At 43.3% G+C, this 22657-nt stretch overlaps 1 protein-coding gene across 3 annotated transcripts in view; it reads right to left on the reverse strand.

Moving 5' to 3' along the window:
- VPS13D (vacuolar protein sorting 13 homolog D) overlaps positions 1 to 22657 on the reverse strand; it is a 238863-nt gene that overhangs the window by 98503 nt on the left and 117703 nt on the right. For all 3 annotated transcript variants that reach the window (XM_036256564.1, XM_036256565.1, XM_036256563.1), the window contains 8 exons: positions 20541 to 20664; positions 19212 to 19447; positions 15362 to 15470; positions 10160 to 10323; positions 8921 to 9029; positions 6378 to 6557; positions 5659 to 5775; positions 4584 to 4733 (listed from right to left, as the gene is read on the reverse strand). In XM_036256564.1, coding sequence (XP_036112457.1) covers positions 4584 to 4733; positions 5659 to 5775; positions 6378 to 6557; positions 8921 to 9029; positions 10160 to 10323; positions 15362 to 15470; positions 19212 to 19447; positions 20541 to 20664 — 1189 coding nt within the window. The remainder of the gene's footprint in view (positions 1 to 4583; positions 4734 to 5658; positions 5776 to 6377; positions 6558 to 8920; positions 9030 to 10159; positions 10324 to 15361; positions 15471 to 19211; positions 19448 to 20540; positions 20665 to 22657) is intronic.

Raw genomic sequence — 22657 nt, forward strand, 5'->3', positions numbered from 1 at the left:
TTTCCATTTTTTGTACAGCTAGAGTGGGAGGGAGAGAGAGGAAGGGAGAGAGAGAGAAACATCAATGTGAAGGGACACATCGAGTGGCTGCCACCCGCACGACCGACCAGGGCCGGGGACAAACTGCAACCGAGGTACGTGCCCTTAGCGGGAACCGAACCGGGGTCTCTCCGGACCGCAGGTCGACGCTCTAACCGCTGAGCCAAACTGGCCAGGGCTGTGTCTTTATTTTTAATGTGTGTTTCTTGTAGGCAGTATATAATTGGGTCTTGCTTTTTAATCTAATCTGATAACTTCTGCCTTTAAATTGGAGGTATAATATAGTATTTTCATTTAATTAACTGATAGTTAGGTTTGACTGCGTCAACCATCTTCCTATTTGTCCCATCTCTTCTGAGTTTTCTGGTTGCATCCTCACAACCTGACCAGGGCAGGAGACCAAACAGCAACCGAGGTACATGCCCTAGACCAGAATCGAACCCAAGACTTATTGGTCCTCGGGTCGACACTCTAACTGCTGAGCCAAATCAGCCAGGACCAACATCCCTATCTTTTAATGAAGACAGTAAAAGAAACTAGTAACAAGCATGATTTAACTCAATACCCGCAACCCCTTGGTGCACAGGACTACGTTCCAACCAACTGAGCCACACTGGCCAGGTCAAGTAGTAATACTTTTTAAAGGAATATTTTTTTCTGAGCAGTAAGTCTCCACAGTGGCTTAAACTATTCAGTAAACCATGTTATAAGCAGATGTGCTGTCATCCAGGCTTTGTTGTCCGTGTACAGAGCACAAGTGGAGGACAATGAGCACATTCTTAAGGGCCGTAGGATTTTCAGATAGTAAACGAGAATTGGCTTCAATGTAAAGTCACCAGCTGCACTAACCCCTCACAAGAGAGTCAGCCTGTCCTTCGAAGCCAGGCACTGCTGTCTCTGCTCAAGCCATGAAAGTCCTAGATGGCATTTTCTTCCAACAGAAGGCTCTTTCATCTGTACTGAAAGCCTGTTGTTGAGTGGAGCCACCTTCGCTGATGCTCTTGGCCAGATCTTCTGGGTAACTTGCTGCAGGGTCTACATCAGCACCTGCTGCTTCCTTCACCTCACACTTCTGTTATGGAAATGGCTTCTCTTCTTACACCTCATAAATCAACCTCTGCTAGCTCCCAACTTTCCTTGGGCAGCTTTCTCGCAACTCTCAGCCTTTGCAGAACTAGAGTCAGGGCCTTGCTCTGGATTAGGCTCTGGCTGAAGGAAATTTGTGGCTAATTTTTCTATCCTCATCTTTAAAACTTTCTCCATACCAGCCCTGGCCGGTTTGGCTCAGTGGTTGGAGCACTGGCCCACGGACCAAAGAGTTGTGGGTTTGATTCCGGTCAAGGGCACTGTACCTTGGTTGCAGTTCGGTCCCTGACCCTGGTCAGGGTAGTGCAGGAGACAACCAATCGATGTCTCTCTCTCTCTCCCCCCCAACTCTGTCTGAAAATAAATGGAAAAATATCGTCCAGTAAGGATTAAAAAACAAAAACAGCCCTGGCCGCTTTGGCTCAGCGGTTAGAGCATCGGCCTGCGGTCCTCAGAGACCCGGGTTCGGTTCCCGCTAAGGGCATGTACCTCGGTTGCAGTTTGTCCCCGGCCCTGGTTGGTTGTACGGGTGGCAGCCACTCGATGTGTCCCTTTCACATCGATGTTTCTCTCTCTCTCTCTGTTCCTCTCTCCCTCCCACTCTACCTGAACAAAAAATGGAAGGGTGTCCTCGGGTGAGGATAAAAAAATAAAAAATAAAAAAAAATAAAAAACAAAAACAAAAACTTGATATCAGCAATAAGGCTGTTCTGCTTTATCAGTCACTGGAGCGGCACTTCCTTCAGGGCCTTTCCGTTGCATTCACAACTGGCTAAACACTGTAAGGGCCTGGCTTTAGGCCTGTTTTGGCTTTTGACATGCTTACCGCACTAAGCTTAACCACTTCTAGTATTTGATTTAAAGTGAGAGATGTGTGCCCTGGCTGGTTTGGCTCAGTAGTTACAGTGTTGTCCCACGGGCTGAAAGGTCACAGGTTCGATTCTCAGTCAAGGACACGTACTTGGGTTGCAGGTTTGATCCCTGGTCCTGGTCGGGGTGTGTGAGGGAGGCAACCAATCGATGTGTCTCTCTCACAACGATGTTTCTCTCTCTCTCTCTTTCTCTCTCTCTCTCTTTCTCTCTCTCTCTCTCTCTCTTCCTTCTTCCCTTCCTCCCTTCCTTCCACTCTTTCTAAAAATCGATGGAAAAAATATTCTTGGATGAGGATTACAAAAAAAAGTGAGAGACAGCAACTCTTCCTTTCTCTTGAACATTAAGAGGGCACTGTAGGGTTATTAACTGGTCTCATTTCAAGTTGTGTTACGGGAATAGTAGGACTGAGGAGAGGGAGATGAGGAGATGGCCATTTGGTTGAACAGTCAGACTCACAAGACTTATCAATTACATTGTTATATGGGAGTGGTTCATAGCACCCCAAAACCATTACAATAGTAACGCCAAAGATCACCGATTAGATCACTCTAACAAATATAATAATAAGGAAAAAGTCTGGAATATTGTGAGAATTATCAAAATGTGATGTAGAGACACAAAAGAAGAAAATGCTGTTTAGGCACCAACAGACTCGTTCAACGCAGGGTTGCCACAAATCTTCAATTTGTAAAACTGCAGTATCTGTGCAGCATGATAAAGGGAAGCAGAATAAAATAAGGTTTGTCTGTATTTTTCTCTGAGTATTTAAATTCAGACAGTTTCTATTGTTATGTCTTCAAATTCACTAATCTTTTTTCCTGCAATGTATCATCAAATCCACTGTATTTTTTCATTTCATTTTAATCTCTAGAAGTTTGAGTTTTTTATATCTTCCATGTCTCAACTTTTTCAACATGCAGAATACACTTATCATAACAGTTTTTTCTTTTAATCCTTACCCAATGATATTTTTCCATTTGTTCAGACAGAGTGGGAGGGAGAGAGAAAGAACATTGATGTTAGAGAGACACATCAACCGGTTGCCTCCTGCATGACCCTGACCAGGGCCGGGGATGAACTGCAACCGAGGTACGTGCCCTTGACCGGAATTGAAACCGTGACTCATTGGTCCAAGGGCCCACGCTCTAACTGCTGAGCCAAACTGCTGGCCAGGGCTCATAATAGTTTTAATGTCCTCTGAAAATTCTTAGCTCTGGTCCATTTAGACTGATTATTCTTCTGGTTATATATTGTATTTTCCTCCCTTCTGAACACCTGGTACTTTTTCCTAGGATGCCAGATATCGTGAATTTTACTTTGGGTGCCGAATATTTTTGTTTTCTTTTTTTTTTTTTTATCTTCATCCGAGGACATTTTTCCATTTTTTTGTACAGATAGAGTGGGAGGGAGAGAGAGGAAGAGAGAGAGAGGGAAACATCGATGTGAAGGGACACATCGAGTGGCTGCCACCCGCACGACCAACCAGGGCCGGGGACAAACTGCAACCGAAGTACGTGCCCTTAGTGGGAACCGAACCCGGGTCTCTCCAGACCGCACGCAGGTGGACACTCTAACCGCTGAGCCAAACCGGCCAGGGCTTGTTTTCCATTATATCTCGAGTTTTATTCAGGATGCAGTGAAGTTACCTGGAAACCAACCTATCCTTTCAGACCTTCCTTTTCCGATTTGTTAGGTAGGTGTGGAGCGGTGCTCAGCCTAGAGCCACTCTCCATCAGCATGGAGGCAAGACTTCCCAGAGCACTCTTCCCAATGTCCAGTCTGGCTGGGAAGCAGCAGCGCCGTCGCCAGTGCTGGGCAGCAGCAGGTGCTGTGCCCGAGATCCTTTTGGATGGTTCGGATGGCAGTTTCTTCACATGCATCACCGATCTGATCTCTCCTGAACACGTGTGGGGACCCTCTGGAGACCTCCCAGGTATGCTGTCCTGTGAACTGGGGCTGCCTCGGTGCGAGGACTCCAGCTATTTGCTCAGCGCATCCCTTCTAACTGTCCCCTCCCCTGCCAGTGCCACGGCCTGGAGACTCGCAGGAAGCTGAGGCTGCTGCCGGGCTCGCGTCTGCTGTTCCCACCTCTCCCGGCTCACTGTCTCTTGTTGCCTGACATCCAGTGTCTTGGACCTGTCGTCTCCTTGTTTTATCTGGACTTCGGGGTCATTCCAGGTAGGAGAGTACGTCTGTTTCCTGTCACTACATGTTGGCCAGAAGCACAAGTCCAGTTCCCTCGTTTTTTCCTCCTGTGATGAACTTCAATTCCTGATGGTAGTTAGGTGATGTCCTGTTTTCTAATACTGGAAAAATGGGGAACCACAGGTTCTCCCTCCACCTTGACTGTTATCTAAGTTACTGATGGACTAGCAACTATATTCAGAATTCTGCTATATAGAAAAATTAGTGACACAAATGTCAGTAGAAACAATTATTTTCATTGAATGACTTTTTGAAGGCCACAACAAGATATTTCTGCCAAAGCACTGGAGTTTTTAGAATACCAACACACTGGATCTCATTGAGACTTTGTTTCAAAGAACATAGGAAGATGAACAGGTTCTGAACTCCCGGCCCCTTACCTGTACATCCTGTATGCTGAGTTCAAGCATGTGACTGGTGGCCAACTGTGTGTAATGCACATTGATCCCTCTAAGACTCGCAAAGACCAGTTCTTCTGGGACTTTATTAATTAAGGACAACCCAATTCCACCTTCTAACTTCACCAGTACCTAAAAGGAAACCAAAATATGGCACACTGACAGTTTAAAACAGGGCTCGAGGGAGTCCAGAAAGAATGAGGAAGTAAATACATTTACATCCTTCCAGTTGACCTCTGAGCAGAGGAAGGCCACTTAGGAGAGTCCCATTATTCACCGCAACACCGTGAACTCCATCCTCTCCCCACCAGAACAGAACTCTAGAGTGGAATGATGATATCTCTCTCAAAGCACTGGTGACAATTCTGCGTTTCATTCTATGAAGATAATTATTTGATCATCTCTCTCTCTCTATTTAGGATGCAAGCTCCTAATACAGTGGTTCTCAACCTGTGGGTTGCAACCCATTTGGGGGTCAAATGACCCTTTCACAGGGGTCGCCTATGACACAACAGTAGCAAAATTACAGTTATGAAGTAGCAACAATAATTTTATGGTTGGGGGTCACCACCACATGAGGAACTGTATTAAAGGGCCGCGGCATTAGGAAGGTTGAGAACCACTGTCCTAACAAGTTACTCACAGAACTATCATACAGATAGGCAACTGATTTTTAAAGATCACTGAGTAAATATCAAATAAGTGTGCTTTTCCATGTTCGTCTCCTGTTCCTTTTCTAACTTTTCACTTTCTTCTCAATGCCCAAAAGTCTATCTTATTTATTCTCCACCTTCATTCCTGTCTAAATTCAAATAGTTTAGCTTTGTTCACTATCATCTTCATTTAGTGACATTTGTCACATTCTGATTCGACTTTAGCTGTCATCTAACATATTCACATACCCACTTTGTAATAACATTAAACACTGAAGCAACACCTAGATTTAGAATTCACAGAGGGCAGAAAGAAAAGAGGAGGCCTAAACGGAAAGCACCCCAGAGCAAAACTCTAACCAAATTTATGATTAAGAAATGAATTTGCAATACTTAAAGCTTACTTCCAATTCTTGCTCTGTGTCTGGATGCTTTAATTTCTGGAGCTCTTGTTCAGTAACAGGAAGTTCATCGACTTCATACGATGAATGGTCACTTTTCCGTTGGGAGAAATCTGTTATCTGAAGTCAAATAAAAGTGTACTAAGAAGTCTCCTACTTACAGTGAAACCCATTCCGTATCCACTGTGTCGGTCAAACTCACTCTGTGCTCAACAACCCCGTGAAAGTTAACTGGTTTCCAAAGTGCTGCTGAGGGGAGAATTACGGAACAGTAAAGCAAACTTGTTTGCAAGTCTACATGGCAAACGCCGAGCTACGGACCTTGAAAGCCTCTTCCAGTGGGGCTAGGCATCTGTAGGTGATCTAGAATTATAGCTCAAGTCAAAAGAGGCAAACCTCAATTCAATTTTGCCATAAAAAAGGATGTTTTTTAAAGAGGTATTATGGATTCTGATGCACTCTCTCAGAGAGTCCTGTTACAATGCATTATCTTCAATTCTTATACTTTATACATTACATCATCGTATACATTATCATCTTATATGTACTTATACTTTAATTCTTCTAACAACTTTGTGAGGTAGGTCTTATCCCCACTTTATAAATGAAGACACTATATCTTCATATCCAACATGAATAATTCAATAAATATTTGTTGAATGACTAATCATTGGGAGGAGGGACACAGATTCTTTCACGTCAGTTTTAAGATAAACCATCACCTGGAGGGCTCTGGTCGGCCCATCGGGGATGACTCTGATGGATAACATTCCAGAACCGGGCCTCATTTTTTGATTAGTGAATTGTTGCTCAGGTGGAACGGGCCCCAGAAGCTCCATGGAAGTGTCAGGACCAAGAACAACTTCAGCTCCATCAAATAAACCAGAAAGCCCTCCTTTGGCCTAAGAGACAGTGAAGATGTGTAAGAAAAGTGAAGGCAGTGACTTTGACAAATTTAACATGTCATTTAAAACAAGTTACCGCCCTGGCTGGTTTGGCTCAGCGGTTAGAGCGTCGGCCTGCGGTCCTGAGAGACCCGGGTTCGGTTCCCGCTAAGGGCACGTACCTCGGTTGCAGTTTGTCCCCGGCCCTGGTTGGTTGTACGGGTGGCAGCCACTCGATGTGTTCCTTTCACATCGATGTTTCTCTCCCTTTCTTTCTCTCTTCCTCTCTCTCCCTCCCACTCTATCTGTACAAAAAATGGAAAAATGTCCTCGGGTGAGGATAAAAAAGTAAAAAATTAAAAAAATAAAAATAAATAAAACAAGTTACCAAATGTAAATTCTCTTTTGAAGGGTCATGGTCAACGTCCAGCAAAGCATTACCTATTTTTTTCAACATTCCTTGAGTAAGATGGAAAGTTATGCTGTATGAATTTCGGGAATTCTGAGTAAGGGAGTTCCATGAACAGAGTACTTTAGTTTAGTAATAACTTCTAATCATTAAAAATAGCTTTCTAAAAAAGTATCAAAGCCCTGTTTCTCTGAGTATTCCTTCTCATTCGGGTTTGCTTAAAAATCCACAACAATCTGATAAGAAAACAGTTATCACTAGCACTCAGCCTTCCAGGAAAGCAGCACATTCTAGAGTTGAAAACCTCCTCGAACAGGCCTATGGCTGAACAGTAATGCAAACAATCACAGATGGCGGCTCTTCTGAAACGGGCTGGGCATGCCATCCGATGCCCCGTTGCCAGGCCTACGAGGACAGTGCCTTCTGCTCTGCGCCCCAAGGAAAATGGCAGCCCACAGGACAGTGCCTATGGGAGAGCAAATGCAGTGCTACAGAAGACAATGGCTAGTCTCTAGAGCCCCTTTGTTAGTGTTTGAATCCCAAGTTATGAAAAGGATACTTTGAATTGGGTTTATAGAACAGATTTCAACATAGAGGAAGTTTTCAAGACTGTTGTAAGTTTAGAAAGAAAGTGCACACACAACTTTATAAGGGCAGTGTCAGAAAACATTAAAATGCCCACAATTACTTTATTTAGAATAATACGATTGAAACAAGCTTATTTCCCTACCCAAAACACATTCTGCTCTGCTGAATACTGTTATTACTGGGTCACTCACAACCAGAGAAATGATAAAATAGATTCAAGAAACAACAAACACCAACAGGGATTTGGGAGGTTGGGGGATGCTCTAAGAGAATTGGAATTACATGGGCTTTAGAAACAAACCAGAAGTAAAGTCAGGGTCAGACTCAGAACCCAACAATTATAACAAGCCCTCTTTTGCCTCTAGAAGTCTGAATTGTATTGCTAATTGAAAATCACAAATCCATTCCAGATGTGTGCTTCATATAAGTAAGCAGCTTGTCTTTGATGAAAAAAGCTAAGGGCAATAGAGATAAAGAAAATAAATCTCACCAAACAGCACTCAGAGGCTCCTTACAGCTTTGCTCGCCACCCTGGAGAACAATCTCCCATTATGGAAGGACAGCCTGGTTTCCACCAGGAACAAACACACCGCGAGTTCTCCAGCCAGGGCCTAATGTTCTAGTGTTTACCCTTCGGGTAAAACCCCAGGCTGAGGCAGAACTGCACGCACAGGCACACATGTTGTTCTGCTAATGCCCAAACCTCCGAGACACCTTCCTATCTCAGATCCATGGTCTCATCTCCGGCCTGAAGCCAGAGGGCAGAAAATACAAACTCCTGGTCATTTTCCAAATGTATTTGCTTCAGAAGTATTTGGGAGTTCACCCTGGGTAGACGGGCTGAGTGGAGGACAGGGGAAACTGACCACAGCAATCTCCACTCTGACATTTGCTGCAACAATTAACGCTTATTTGGGCACCACTAAGAATGCAGAAATACACAGAAGCAAGAGTCCATGATGATTACTCACCATCTCTGAGAACATTTTACAAAAGACTCATGCAGCGATTACATTAACTTCACAGGTCTCAAACTAATCCAACTCACTTAGTGGTGGGCTTTTTTAGCTGACGTTTTTCTTTCCTTCTTAAAATTGCGTAAGTAATTTATGTCAAAGAAAAAATCCAAATAAGCCAATAAAAAATCCCATCACGCAGAGGCAATCATTCCTCATACATTTCTTATATATCACCTTCAAGAATATTTCCTATAGAAATACACACAGATGTACAACATTTTCTTGACTTTCCTGATAAAAGGGGGTAATACATATTTGCTCTGTAATTAGTTCTCTCCATTTAACAACATGTCCTGTTATCCTCATTGAGACAAAGAAGGCTGAACCACTGCTTGCCGCCACTGAGGATGTCAAGACCTACAGACCTGGACAACCAGCCCATGCAACCCGCAGGTCAGCTTTCCCTCGCGGAAACTCCACGTCTGGGTTGTGCTTCGCCTGCGATCAGGCTTCCTGAGCATCAGCGGCTCATACCTGGGATAAAGGAAAATGCAATGAGTCCTCTGAGGCACATATTTCAGGCTGAAGAGAATAACAGGATCATGGTTTTACTCTCCTTCCTCCCAATACCCTCTACCCTTCAAGTCTAATGGGCAGTGAGCGTGGATACTATGGCAGCTGGGTTTTCTTAATGAGGAAAGGGGAATACAACAAAATGAAAAGCAACAAAAGGGGGACACAGAGTAGCAGTAATACTTTGAGGATTCATTATACTTTTTTATATAAAGTATTCACTATTTACATATATAATAAGATAGGTTCTTGCATTCTCACAATGACTAGCTGTCATGCAGCATGAGAAGGGTTGTCAAATATATTTATTTATATTGGGTTTCTTTCTTTCTTTTTGTTAATCCTCACTCGAGAATACTTTTCCATTGTTTTCTAGATAGTGTGGATGGGGGGCGGGGAGAAACACTGACGTGTGAGAGACACGTCAATTGGTTGCCTCTCGCACGGCCCAGTCGGTGGTTGAACCTACAATCCAGGTACGTGCCCTTGACTGGGAATCAAACCCGCAACTCTTCGTTCCACAGGCTGACACTCTAGCCGCTGAGCCAAACCGGCCAGGGCAATTTATTTACATTGGGTTTTAACTTATAAGTCATCTAAAGTCATTCTGGAAATAAATAAGGTATTAAGTTAAAACAAAGATTTCACGGAGAAACTAAGGCAAATAAAATAGTTTAGTCAAAGTTAAAGAGCTGATTTGAACCTAAGGAGTTAGCCACAAAAACATACTTGATTATTCTCTAAATAATTTATTTCTGCTTTCAAAAGATTTAACACAAATTTTTTAAAGATTTTAAAAAAGAAACTGTTCACTTCTCATAATGATGGATGGAAGTTTAGGTGAAAGAAACATTCACTTCTCATAACATGTTCTTCTTTCAATTTTAAACATCTCCATGAGCATTTCCATAATAGCATAAAAATTAAAATAAAGGCCCAATATTCATATTTGGGAATATGACAGGTTTATGTCCCTGAGAAAAACAACAAATACAAAATTCCTACTTCATTTACAGATTCTGGCTTTAACAATATAGATTTCCTGAGTCTGACTCTGATGCACTTGCATCAAACACTGCGCAGAAAATTACCTGTTGTCAGTTACGGCGGCAAGCCCGGCAATGTCTAAGATGGCAGAGCCCTCGGTGCAGCGGGCTGCTGAGGGCTTGCTGGGGTTGTGGGGCACCGAGGAGCCCTCATGGGCCAGCATGCCTGTCCCAGTCATCCTCCACAGCTGAGACCGCTTCCCGGGTTCCTGCAGGGCAGACGCAGAAAGAGCCTGCAGGCGCAGCCACACCTCCGGGTGAGGCTGCGTAAGTTCCCCAGCAGGAGCTGTGCTAAAAGACACTGTCCACATTACACAGATGCTTCATTCAAACTTCTGTTGGCGTTAATCCCTGGCTGCACTTAGAGGGAAACAGGCTAAACTCCTGAACCAAATGATCAAAAATTACAAATAATGTAAATTTAAAAAATATTTTCTGAGCAAACTAGTCGGGTGAAGTTCAGCCTAATCACCTCCACTGGCTATAATGCTGATTAACTGCTGTTCCAAATGGTGACCCTTGGGTCCCCTTACCTTCACGAGTGATCCAATTATATAAGGCATATGTGATATTGTCAATATCTGATCACTGATAACCCTCATAAATTGGCTGACAACCAGAATTTACCAGAAATGTTCTCCTCTCCTATGTTTATAATAAAAGTATACTCTATTGCTAGTTGCCAATCTAGAAATTGATTGTATGCAAATATTAAATTGATGGCATTCAAAAGCTATACTAAGCTGATTGCTATTAATTCTAAATATTTTCTCCTTGGGAATATTTTATAAAAAGCACTGGGACTTCCAGGTCACTCCATGAAAGTCAATATAGTCCCCTATATTCAAGTAATAATATAGTAAGTTATTGATAATTTACTATGTGCCAGCCATTGACCCATGTAATTTACATGTAGGTAACTCATTTCTCTTCAACCAATGAGGTATATATTATTAATCATTCTTACCTACAAGGAGGACGTTGAGGCTCAATGACATGAGAAACTTCCCTGTGGTCATACCCCTAGTCGGTGCTGAACCTCGATTCCAGAGCCGACACACTAACCATCTGCTAGCCCTGCCTTCCTCACACAGTCCGCACAGCTCCCCTTCAGCAGCACCTGGCCACTGAGACACTCTCTATGGCAGCAGTTCTCAACCTGAGTGTCGTGACCCCTTTGGGGGTTGAACGACCCTTTCATAGGGGTCGCCTAAGACCATCGGAAAACACGTATTTCCCATGGTCTTAGGAACCGAGACACCGCTCCTCTGTCCGTCTCCAGGCGGGCCCGCCCACATGCAGATACACGCAGACACAGCACGAGGAGCTGTACTAAAGGGTCGGGCATCAGGAAGGCCGGAAACCACTGCCTATGGGGACGTACTCCAGCCAGCCTGTCAGCAGCCCCTCCCCCAGACGGGCTCTCCTCCGGAGCAAGACGCAGCACCACAGACTCATCCACGTGCTGCCCCTGCGTTAGGGAGACTTCTGTACTGCATCCCACAGAGTAAGAACTAACCAGGTGACATGGATGCTGAGTGAAATGCCGGGATCTGAAACGCAGCCACGCCATTTCCTAGCCGAGTGACCTTGGACAAATCACTACGCCACTCAGAGCCTCTGCCTCCTGACCTGGCAAAGGGGTGAAATCAGCTGCCTCCTTGGTTTCTTAGGATAAGTAATAAAAACAAGGCCCTTGGCACAGGGTACGGCCTCAGCGAAAGTTTACTGTATTATTATAATGGCATCTCTCCACACAGCACTTTATGTCCATCAGTCTGTGGATCCTCCTCACAAGCCTGGGAGGAGCAGGGAAATGGGGCTCAGTAAGGAAGGTGAAATGCCAGCAACCATCTGTCTCTAGGGGCAAAGCCAGAACTCAGACCTAGAAAGACAGGATGCTCTCTCTGCTGTGTGCTCCTGCTACCTTCGTCTGAAAGAGCTGAAGCCGAGCTGCACCTGGCCACCTGGACTCCTCACGTGCTGACTTGTCTGTTTCCAGAAGAACACTCCTACCCGCAGCACCACGCCCACGTGGAGAAGCAGTGCAACTATCCTGCAGGTGTTCCAGGCGGGAATCAGAGTACAGGTGCCCAGGTGAAATTAAGTTTTCATCCATGATGCTTCTACTGCCTGCCCATAGGAACGGACTCACCACAGTTGGAAAGTATCAAAATGTCCATTTGAAAATCTAGGCACACCATTCTCTTTCCAGCCCCTTCTCCCCTTTCCCTCGCAATTTAGTCCTAAAACCTTTGGATGAGACTGAAGGAGGCAGAAGTCCATGGGGCTGGGTGACCGTGTGTGCCGGTGGGAAGTACAGGAGAAGCCGGAAATAACTTGCTGCATCAGAAAGCAAGCAAGCGCTCGATGAGAGGCATGTGTCAAAAGGACACGGAAGGATAAAGGAGCTCCTACTGGCCAAATATGAGAATTGAGCATAAAAAGAAATACTGACAGTAACAGATAGCGCAACAAAATAGAAACCCATGGTGACATACATGATGCCAGGGACTGCACTGTGCCCCACCCCCTCTGCCAATTCTTACGTTGGGGACCTAACCTGAGATTGTGATGGTATTTGGCAACAGGGCCTTTGGGTTATAAATTAGGCTCAGATGAGGTCATGAGGGTGGGGTTCTCGGTGGAGTTAGTACCCTCGTGAAAAAAGACACCAAAGGGCTTGCTTTCTACATTCCCCCGACCCCTGCCATTTGAAGACACAATGAGAAGGTATAAGTCCACAAGCCAGGAACAGGGACCTCATCAGGGAACCACATCTTGGACTTCCCTGCCGCCAGAACTGTGAGAAATACATTCCCATTGGCTCTAAGTCATCCAGTCCATAGAATTTGGTTATGGAATTCCAAGCTACAAACAGAAATTCCATACACAAATAGAAAATCTGATGAGGGACAAGATATTTACATCGTCTCAAAGTACCTCTCCACGAACCATTTACTACATAACAAGGGGAAAAGAGAAACTTCACTTCACGGTGGAGGATGGGAGACACTGCCTTAATCAAGTGCTACAGTTCATATCACTAGTAACAGGACATGTCAAAATCACAGCATCACTTCTACAGAATTTCTGCTCATTTTTCTGCAAATCCGAGAGTCTTTGAAAATAAAAAGTAAAAGAAAAATCAATCAGCCAACAAAAACTTAAGATGACAAACTTTCTATGCTTCGTTCCCTGTTAAAGATCACGGGTACATTTCCTAACGCCAATTAACCAAATTTTGATTCCTTTTAGATGTCTGTGTAACTTATTTATCATCTATCCTCCTATTTACCAGTTTCCCTCAAGTGAAATAACAACTGTGAAATCTAAAATGGTTTTTTTGCTACTTAATAAAAAAATCTGGCCTTTTCTTGTAGCAGGTGCTGACCCTTAGAAATTACACATCTGTTTATTATTCATGTTTTGCTGAACACCCATACCTGGTGATCATAACATACTTGATAAATCATCTTACTCCTGAGTTGGTTTTCATTCACCCTACTATCCTCAGGAACTTGAGCATCTTTGAAAGTCATCTAATAATATCATTTGCAAGGGTTCTTCCATTTAGTTTTCAATTCACTTAACCCCATCAGATTTGCTACTTTTATCTTTAGATTATTGCTTTTCAAAATTTTCAAATTTCTCAATAAAAGCCGCCAAAATTGCTTACTTTCGATTACTACGCCTCATGGTCTCTTTCCTCATCACCATTCCCAAATCTCATTTCTAAAGTGCACCTCACACAACTGCATAGCCTTAAGCAAAAGTGTGATAGCATCTTAAGGAAATCTGAATTACATGACTTTGAACTGGTGACATAAAAATACGTGCAGAAATACTGCTAGAGCAATAGATGGGTGAACCTCAAAAACATTAGGCTGAGTGAAAGAAGCCACTCACAAAGGACTGTCACATGCAGGTCCTGAATAGGGAAGTCTAGAGACAGGAAGTACAGTAGTGATTGTGTAGGGCTGGGAGCGGGGACATAAGGGTGATAGCTAAAGGACACAGAGCTTCTTCTCAGGGCGATGAAAATGTTCTAAAATTGAATGTGGTAATGGTTGCACGTATCTGTGGATATACTAAGAACCATTTAACTATATGTTTTAAGTGGATAATTTGTACAGTATAAAAATTGTATCTCAACAAAGCTGTTTAAAAAATATGAAGCTGAATTAGAAACACATGTATTAAGTTTCATTTGATGTGCAAAATTTAAAATAATTTCAATCTACTCCCCCAATTAAAAATTTGGTAAGAGTTATATAACGTCAGTTGTTGAGCGTCGACCCACGCACCAAGAGGTCACCAGTTCGATTCCTGGTCAGGGCACATGCCCAGGTTGTGGGCCTGATCCCCAGTAGGGGGACATGCAGGAGGCAGCCAATCGATGTTCTCTCTCATCGATGTTTCTATTTCTCTCTCCCTCTCTCTACAAAAATCAATAAAGAAAAACAAAGAGTTATATAACTTCAAAGTCAAATGAATCATAAACAAGCTCTATTACTTCCACATGTGACACCACTTCAGGTGACAAAAAGCCATCCTGTCAGCCTTAGGGCCACTTGGTGAGGAATAGACATCCTCTCTGTCAGGGCGGTTTTTGGATTATGTGATTTCCATTACAGAAAATCTTCAGGAACACATCCCTCAGGTCAATGTGTTTCATATAATTGCAGCTGGTGAGCTCCCTTCTCTTAAAGTGACTTCTGCACCTGTGTTCTCAAACGTCTTTCATTTTGAAGGCTGAACTATTTATTGCCAGTCCTTTTGTTATTTGTAATTTTTCTGGCCAGATTTTACTGTCTGTCTCTCTCTAGCTAGGTCTATAAGCATAAACATTTCCCTAAACTGATTTGAAAAGAATGTCAGTACATCATTTCCCAGAATGTCAGTCTGATCATTTTCCACTCCGTTTAGAAGAAAGGAGATCGGGGGAGTACTGCAGCGGAAAATGGAGCAATGACAATGACATCACATACTTAAAAAAAAAGTTCAAGAATTAAGTTTTCCCAAAATGGTGTCAAAGATGAGAAGGGCTTAGAACTCCTGGTGCAGGTGTCTGGGGACAGTGGGAAAAAATGGACCCGAGATGGGCTCCGTGTTCCCACCCTGAGCAAACCATTCGGCCCCAGCTCCATTTCCTCGGCTGTAAAAGGAAGGGCGGGACTAGAGGGCTGAGTTTCTTCCAGAGCTAAAAATCCTGTATTCCAAACTCCAAATTCCAAGTTCTCTTACCTTCTTCTTTAAAATGACTCTTTGCGTCTTTGGCGAGACATCTAAGACGAGCTCTGCGCACGTAATGGCCTTGTTGGAAGCCACCGGCCTTCCTGTCCCCTCCTGTAAACTGGAATTTAACAAATTATATATACTCACACACACGTATATGTACATACATACACTCACACATGTATTTAAGCACTCATAAGCAAATGCCTAAAACCTCCATTATAAGGAAGAGGATTCTTTTTAAATCATAGCAGAAAAAGTCTGACTCGAGGTGCAGAAAGATCAAGGCTGTTGTTTTCCTGCACAGTCGAAAGATTCATTTGTCAGAAGACCTATTCTGACATGTCCCCCTCTCCTAATAATTTTAGTGGCTTAAAATTCAGGATAATGATGTATCTTTGAAGGGAAAAAAAGAACTAAGCCAGACATCCCAAGGTCCAAGAATCCAAGAATTCGCTCTACTCTTTGCCAGGCAGAAGATCGGCATCATAGCATCCGCAGGTCTCAGCAAGAAGTCGAAGTCCCTCTGGGATGAAGAAAACAAAGGGCTCACAATCACCCTCCTAGAATCCAATCCTGGTACCTTTTTCTCTGTGGCTTAAGAATCCTAAACTTTATGGAATGTTGCAGCCTAGCTACACTTTGGGGTATTTCAATGAGATTGTATTTAGATTGTTCTCCTGTTCCCATTAATGTTTATCATAAAAAAAAAAAAAAAGGCCCAGCCAGTATGGCTCAGTGGATTGAACACCGTCCCATGGACTGAGAGGTCCTGGTTTGTTTCCTGGTTAGGGCATATGCCCTGGTTGTGGGCTTGATCCCCAGTGGGGATGTGGGGGTGGTGGTACAGCTGATTGATGTTTCTCACATCGATGTTTCTATCTCTCCCTCCCTTCCTCTCTCGCTAAAAAAAAATCAATTAAAAAAATAGATAAAGGAACTGATAAAGTCAAAGTTAAAAAATAGTTATCATGACATTAAAAGCACAAGTACTGCCCTGGCCGGTTTGGCTCAGCGGTTAGAGCGTCGGCCTGCGGTCCGGAGAGACCCGGGTTCGGTTCCCGCTAAGGGCACGTACCTCGGTTGCAGTTTGTCCCCGGCCCTGGTTGGTCGTGCAGGTGGCAGCCACTCGATGTGTCCCTTCACGTTGATGTTTCTCTCTCTCTCTCCCTTCCTCTGTCTCCCTCCCTCTCTATCTGTACAAAAAATGGAAAAATATCCTCGGGTGAGGATAAAAAAAAAAAAAAAAGCACAAGTACTAAAAAAATAGGTAAATTAGATTTCGACAAAATTGAAAACTTTTGTACTTCAAGGGACACTATGAAGAAAGGAAAATGACAAGCCACAGAAGAGGAAAAGACATTTGCTAATCATATATCTGGTATGGGATTTGTATTCTTATTATATAAGAAATGGTTAAAGTTTAACAATTAAAAGTCAAAAAGTTGCCTGGTTTAGCTCAGTGGTTAGGTGTCGCCCTTGGACCAAAGAGTCACAGGTTCGATTCTGATCAAGGGTTCATACATGGGTTGCAGGTTCAATCCCTGACCCTGGGATTGTGCAGGAGGCAACCAATCGATGCCTCTTTTGATCTCTCTCTCTCTCTCCCTCCCTCCCACCCTCTCTTCTACTCTAAAAATAAATGGGAAAAAAATAATAAATGGGAAAATATCCTCAGGTGAGGATTAACAAAACAAAAGTTACACAGGGAATCACCATAGAGTCCAGCAATTCCACTCCTATGTGTACATACAAAAAAACAACAACTGAAAAACAAGTACTTAAAAAAATACAAGTACAGGCTTGTGGATCGTGGCACTGTTCACATAGCCAAAAGGTAGAGAGAACACAAACGTCCAAGAGTGCATGAATGGACAAACGAAATGCTGTACGTCCATACGATGGACTATGGCTCAGCCATAACAGGAATGAAACCGATACAGGCTACAGTGAACCTGAAAACAGTGTGCTAAGTGACAGCTGCCAGACACAAGCTGCCACCTATTTTCTGATTCAATTTACATGATAAATCCTTAGAAACAGAAAACAGACTGGCGGTTGCCAGGGGCTAGGAGAAGAGGGTAATAGGAAGCAACTACTTGATGACGCAGGGATTTCTTTCTAGGGTGACAAGAACATTCTGGAACTAGAGAGAGCTGGCAGCCCAACACCACGAAGACACCAAATGCCACGGAACTGTTCACTTTGACATGCTTCCTTTTATGTTATGGGACTGTCACCCCAATTTAAAAGAAAACAACAACAAAACAAAACTAGTCTTCCTCCCCATCATTAGTTCTCTTCAAAAATGCAAAGAAACCGTATCCAATATGCTCCCAAAGAGGGTTCCGCCTCTTAGCACACCAAGTTTCCCAGGCACTTCTCTTTTTATCTGCTCCATAACTGTTCAACCCATTCAACTCATAATCCTCCATCAAGATGCTGGTCTTAGTAACTGCTGGAATTTAACATAAGAACACTAACAGGAAAACATGATTAGCAACCAGATTAAGAACTGGTTTTTCAGGCAGTAAAAACCCTGTCACTCTGTTGTCTTAATCTTTAAAAAGAACAAACAAGCTGACTGACTGAATTATAACAAGACAAGCATCCTAGCACCACGGGTACCAAAGAGAGCTGCAACCAAGGACAAGGATGGTGTGCTACGCCGAGATGCCCCTTCGGTTCTGTCCTAGTGAAATCTGGACGCTAGGTGGATGAGAGAGCTACCACCCAGACCCAGAGATTGTTTTATGGGCCTTGGGCACATACAAAAATAAGCAAAATTACGCCCTGGCCAGTTTGGTTCAGTGGTTAGAGCATCAGCCAGCAGACCAGAGTGTCTCAGGCTTCATTCTGGTCAGAGATATGTACCTCAGTTGCCGTTTGGTCCCCAGCCCTGGTCGGGGTCATGTGGGAGGCAGCCAATCGATGTGTCTCTCTCACATTGATGTTTCTCTTTCTTTCTCTCTCCCTCCCACTCTGTCTGAAAATGAATGAAAAAATATCCTTGGGTGAGGATTTAAAAAAAAAAGCAAAATTATCCAGAACATTTTGGAAAGGACTATGCCGCTACATATCCTGTTCATGTGGTGGTTTCTATGTTGATGCTAAAGATGTAGCTATTTTCCGTTTCTTCATGGATAAGATTTCAAATTGGCCCTGTAATCAGCACAGCCACAATGTATCTTATGTACACATTGGTGGAATGACCACGTTTGAAAGCCCAGTGCTGTGAATCTCTATGTAACGATCTAACAGGAGAAGTAGAATAAACTCCCTATCTCCACCTGAATTTTCTAAATACAACTAGTCAGGCATCAGTGAAGATTATAATTCTAAGGTAATTGGAATTACTGCCAAATTAAGCTACTTTCCTTGGCTTTGAGTGAATATTAAGATAGACCCTGAAGTGTCTGTTTAACCAGTATTCTCAATGGGAGAGGGAAGTCAAATAATAATATGAATAATTATGATGATTAGTCAGTTTCAAAAGAGAAAAGAGATAAAACAAACTTAAAAATAGCAGCAAGAAGTTTTAAAAATACATAAAAAGTACCTGAATTTAAGATATTATAAGAATAACATCTCGTGGAGGGGTTATTAAACCCGAGGATGGACCATTGGGGAGATCTTTAGAAAGAGTAGACTCTTGCCTCTTTGGATAAATTTTAATCTAGCCAGAAGACAAGGGTTTAGACTAAAGACTTCTCAAGATAGATCCTGAGCCCAGGATTTGGTAAAGAATGGAAGGAATCTTCCTCTATCCTTTGGCCCCCTGAAAACTGCTTAGAGTTTAAAACTAGTTACTGATTAGAGCCTTCTGCTTTACAAGGATAGTACTTTAACACAGAATTACCCAGAGAATGTGTATGTAGCAGCAATGTAAATGAAATTTTCGTAATACAGCTGTCGGTTATCCTGGAAATCATTCATGTTGCAGTTGATCTCAGAGGAGCCTGCCCCTTTAACAGTCAGAGTGATAAATGGTGGCAGAGCGGGTTCATCCCAGGCATAATCCAATGAGGTCATGGGCTTCACTTCAGTGCGGAGCCTGGGCTCAGCTACACCATGCTGAGTAAAGACAACCGGGACCTAGAGTAATGGCAGAGGATAAAGAAGGCTTTCATTCAGACTGGTGTCACTGGAAAGTGATTCAGAGATTCCTAGGTTTAAGTTCCAGATCCTTCCCAAATGAGTCCTACACATGGCACAATCACAAGTGAGGTTCACCATCTTGCCTCTTCAAATGCCTTTCTAATCATCTTCCAAATTACAAAAAGCCCAGCAATGAAAGGACACGCCTTTTGGACAAAGGACTTTAAGAAGCGTTGCCACCCCAAATACCAAGGGGGAGCAGTTCTCTCCTTTCAAAGGCACCTCTTCTACCCTGACCCTTGTGAACACTTTAAACACAGACAAGCATAAATATTTTGGAATTCAGCTATGGAGAGTCACATATTATAAGACGTTGTTATTCAAAGGCATAATTTAAAATAAAATCAAGCCCCGGCCGGTTTGGCTCAGAGCGTCGACCTGCAGTCCTGAGAGACCCGGGTTCGGTTCCCGCTAAGGGCGCGTACCTCGGTTGCCGTTTGTCCCCGGCCCTGGTCAGTCGTGTGGGTGGCAGCCACTCGATGTGTTCCTTTCACATCGATGTTTCTCTCTCTCTCTCTGTTCCTCTCTCTCCCTCCCACGCTACCTGAACAAAAAAATGGGAAGAAAAATGTCCTCGAGTGATGATAAAAAATAAATGAATAAATAAAATAAAATAAAATAAAATCGAATGATTTCCACTTTGGCTCAATTTGTAAGATTTATAAAAAAGCTCACTGCAACGAAGCAACAGTGGAGTTGCCCATTCCCATTAGAACTGGACAATCTGATTCTAGTTCCTCTCCCTGTGTGGACTGTCTACAGGGGACACTGTGTCAACCAAACAACTGAACCACAATAAGCACTGGTGGCTGACAAGTTACTTCTGGGTATGGCTGCCCAGCAATCGAAATGACCAGCAGAAACCAGCTCTTAAGGGTAAGGCTATCTAGGGCTGTCCAGCTACAGAGAGCCCTGTGTGTCTTCTTTCAAACCCAAGTGTACAGTGCGTTTCATCATTGTCTTAAGAGCAGCACATATTCCAACCTCCACGAGGGAAACAGCCAAACCAGCTCTAAACCCAACTTGATACCTTAGAAAAGTTGTCAATTCGAAAAGGAGGGGGCAACTGATCTGTGTCACTAAAGGAGATCCTATAGGTGGCTCCTCGGAGTGTAATTTCCACGCGAAGGAAGAAGCACTTTCCCAAGGTGTCTCTGTAGAAAAAAGAAACAAAGAGGCTGCGTAAAACGGAGAAAAGAAGTTATAGTTCACTTTCCTCTCATACCTCTCACAGTCACGTTATTGCTTGGACCTCAATCAATCCCACTGTGTGTTCTCTGATCACATAAAAAAGGTAAGAATTGCCCTGGCCAGTTTGGCTCAGTGGTTAGAGTGTCGGCCCATGGACCAAAGAGTCTCGGGTTCGATTCCAGTCAAGGGCATGTACCTTGGTTGCAGTTCGATCCCAGCCCTGGTCAGGGTCGTGCAGGAGGCAACCAATTGATGTTTATCTCTCTCTCTCTCCCCCTCACATTCTATCTGAAGATAAATGGAAAAATATCCTCGTGTGAGGATTTAAAAAAATAAAATTAAAAAGGCAGGAATTGATATAATAATTACATAATAAAAAAGAACTTAGTCAAGCAACTTTTTTTTTTTTAATCCTCACCCGAGGACACTTGCATTCATGCATTCATCTTCAGATAGAGCAGGAGGGAGAGAAGGAGGAAGAGAGAAAGAGAAACATTGATGTGAGAGAAACACATCGAGTGGCTGCCACCCACACGACCCTTACCGGGGCCGGGGACAAACTGCAACTGAGGTACGTGCCCTTAGCGGGAACCAAACCAGGGTCTCTCTGGTCTGTAGGCCGACGCTCTAACTGCTGAGCCAAACTGGCCAGGGCTCAAGCAACTTTTGAATAGCAGGTTGCAACTGCACAGCAAGATCTACAAATTTTACTTAAGTGGGCTTATTTGGGATAATGGTGTCAGTGTAGCAAATGAGTAAACATAGAATTGTTGATACTGGACGACTTTGACCTAGATAAAGAGCAATTTCATATGGTTCAAACTAATACATTTATGTTAATGATAACCAGGTTCTCACTGTAGGATGGGGGCAAGCGAGGAACAATCCTGTGTAATGGAGGTACCAGTATGTGATCATAATATATATGTATTTGTATGTGTGCATGTATATGGGTATATTTATTTTATTTTTATTTATTTTTTAATCCTCACCTGAGGACATTTTTCGATATTTTTGCTCAGATAGAGTGGGAGGGAGAGAGAGAGAGAGAGAAACATCGACGTGAAAGGGACACATCAAGTGGCCGCCACCCACACGACCCAACCAGGGCTGGGGACAAACTGCAACCGAGGTATGGGCCCTTAGCGGGAACCGAATCCGGGTCTCTCCAGACCACAGGCCCCCGCTCTAACTGCTGAGCTAAACCGGCCAGGGCATATTTAAATAAAGATATATCACAGGAGAGAAGAGAAAACTCTTTACAGAAGAATATCAGCCCCAACTGGTTGACTCAGCGGTTAGAGCCTCAGCCCTGGGACCAAAGGATCTTGGGTTCGGTTCCCGGTCAAGAGCATGAACTTGGGTTGCATGTTTGTCCCCAGCCCCAGTTGGGGTTGTGCAGGAGGCAACCAATCGATGTGTCTCTCTCACATTGATTTTTTTTTTTCTCTCTCTCTCCCACCCTCCCTCCCTTCCACTTTATCTATAAAATCCATGGAAAAATATCTTCGGGTGAGGATTAACCAAAAAAAAACAAAAAATCAGTTAATAAATATAAAAGAAATGAATTAGAAAATCACCATTTTGCAACCACCAATATGATAAATGATTCAGATAAGAACCATCAATCCACTGAGTGAAAGTTTTTTAGGAAACTACATACACACAGTCTCAAATGATCTCCCATGAATTTTTTTGTTTTACAAAGAAGAAAAGGTAACTTTGTAAGAAAGACCTGGTAGACACCACCTTAACCAAGTAGTGATTGAATTTAGCAACATCATTAATGGGACCAACAGACTTCATGTCATGGGCCTCCCAGTGTGATGCAATAGGAAACACACAATACCACACAGGCAGTATTCTTACCAAAAATGTTTGACCCAAATCTGTATTAGAAAACTATCAGGAAAATCCAGGAAACAGGACATTCTACAAGGAACTGGCTTGAACTCT

This window comes from Molossus molossus, unplaced genomic scaffold (assembly GCF_014108415.1).
Source record: "Molossus molossus isolate mMolMol1 unplaced genomic scaffold, mMolMol1.p scaffold_m16_p_12, whole genome shotgun sequence".
Lineage (NCBI taxonomy): Eukaryota > Metazoa > Chordata > Mammalia > Chiroptera > Molossidae > Molossus > Molossus molossus.